This window comes from Sceloporus occidentalis, unplaced genomic scaffold (genome assembly GCF_023333645.1).
Source record: "Sceloporus occidentalis isolate IW3139 unplaced genomic scaffold, rSceOcc1.0.p SCAF_105, whole genome shotgun sequence".
Classification (NCBI taxonomy): Eukaryota; Metazoa; Chordata; class Lepidosauria; order Squamata; family Phrynosomatidae; genus Sceloporus; species Sceloporus occidentalis.
Window position 1 is genome coordinate 929,099 of NW_028317085.1, and position 2,184 is coordinate 931,282.

Below are 2,184 nucleotides of genomic sequence, written 5' to 3' on the forward strand. Positions count from 1 at the left end.
AAAAATTATACCCATATTTTTATCAGAAATGGGTCAAATATGTTCCTTGGCATCTGTAACCATGATATTCAACCCATAATCCCCATGTAAAAATAATAATATTCCCATATTCTTATCAGAAATGGGTCAAATGTGTTCCTTGGCATGTGAAACTATAATATTCCACCCATAATGCCCATATAAAAAAAATAATACTCCCATATTCTTATCAGAAATGGGTCAAATATGTTCCTTAGCATGTGTAACTATAATATTCCACCCATAATCCCCATGTAAAAATATATATTCCTATATTGTGCCAATCAAAACAGGTAAAATATGGTGTTTGCACATACATGTACCATATTATATCAATATGTTGATTACTTAAAATGTTTCTATTATTTCTATAGAATTTACCATGTTTCCGTTATAAAACTGTATATATTTCAGCAAGTAAATAGTTAAACATTTGCAGCTTCTTTTTGCAATGTATTCGTTGCAACTTAGTATCAAGAACTACCAAAAAGAACACTTTCATTTACCATGAGTGTAAAAAGTATACTGACACCTATTGATAGTGCTGAACATCAGCCAATCATCCCATCATCCCCAATATGCTGTTTAGTACGTCCCCTAAATCCCTCTAGATTGTAAACTCATTTGAGCAGGGCCCTCCTCACCTGTTGTCTCTGTTAGTCAATTTGTTATGTTACACGCTACTTATGTCTTGTCTATCCATTGTACAGCGCTAAGGAATTTGATGGCATTATATAAAAAGTGATATTGCACCCATAATCCCCTTGTACAAAAACTATACCCATATTAATAGATCAAATTGTATTTGGCATGAGAAACTGATCTTGCACCCATAATCCCCAAGTAGAAAAACACATCCATTAGAAACGGGTCAAATGCGTTCCTTGGCATATAATCATATTCCACCCATAATACCCACACAGAAAAATAACCATATTCTTATGCATTGCAACCAATGACCCCATCATCCCAATATACTGTTTAGCATGCCCCTTGTTAGTATCTTTAATACAAATGAATCTGGTTTTGAAATTAGTGAATTTTATAAAATGATTTGAACCCCAGTTATTCATCAGTCTAGTGCAAAAAAATAAAAAGTATTTAGATGGACTAACCCACGCCTGGCTAAAACAGATCAAAGAGTTAAAAGTAGAAACATTTAACACAAAACCACTTGAGGATTAAAAGCCTTTACGTAATGAAAACGGATTCAGAAAGATTTAGCATCAAAAAAGGGAAATTTATTGTGCCAATATTCCATAAAATATAAAAAGAATCAAGTACAACGAACTTATCTACTGATACGCAGAGTATTTTAGTCATGTTTTAGGTTGTATGAACTTTATATTCCCGCAATAAATGTGGGAAAAATGAATTCCAGTTCACGTAAGTTTTTTTTCACTCGAGCACAGTGGCTCAGTATTCGGAACAGAAACTGCAGCTTGAACATTCATGTTGAGGTTCATTTCTTCCCCAAATCTAAGGAACGCGATCCAATACAAAATAAACATGGCCGAATTCAGCCTCTCAGTCTAAAGTCTGTGTGGCTTAAGATGGTAGGAAGCCTGCTATCGCTTGAATTAAGACTCGTCAGGCTTGTCCACCGGTGGCCCGCATGGCTGCAGCATTTTCTCCATTAGGTTAAACCGGACCCTGGCTTTGCTCTCGTTCTCGGCCACAGCGAAATAGTTGAGCAAATCAAAGTGGCCCATGTACGAGCAATACGAGTCACGGTGCTGATTCACCAGCCATTCCCATTTGGTAGTATCTGCGTGGCCGGTACCGATGTACTTTGACTGGAGATGCTCTAGCTGACTGTGGATAGTGTATCTGTCCGTCATTTTCCTTTATCGCACCACCAGCTCCTAAAACCTCCTCACGGAAACGATCACTCACGTTGTCTTTGAGCACACAGCGAACGGAAATGGTAAGGCGGCCCCTGCTACCGGAAGTTGCGTACTACGTGACAAGAAAAAAACAAAATGATATTACAATAAAATGTACGCGCAATAAATACATTGCGTATATTATAGTTAACATTGTTTCGATTGTGCCCTTGGACAGATCCACTATAATCTAAACATACTTCGTGAATATGAAATTGTTTACCCTTTATGACGACGCTTTTTGAAGCATGTGACCGGAAGACTAATTGCACCATGGGAA

At 37.1% G+C, this 2,184-nt stretch overlaps 1 protein-coding gene across 1 annotated transcript; it reads right to left on the reverse strand.

The window, feature by feature from the left end:
• Positions 1-1,598: 1,598 nt before the first annotated feature.
• On the reverse strand, positions 1,599-1,859 carry LOC149283366 (splicing factor 3B subunit 5). Its single transcript, XM_089497644.1, has one exon. It carries the CDS (start codon positions 1,857-1,859, stop codon positions 1,599-1,601), a length of 261 nt encoding a protein of 86 aa, XP_089353770.1.
• Between the last annotated feature and the right edge of the window lie 325 nt (positions 1,860-2,184).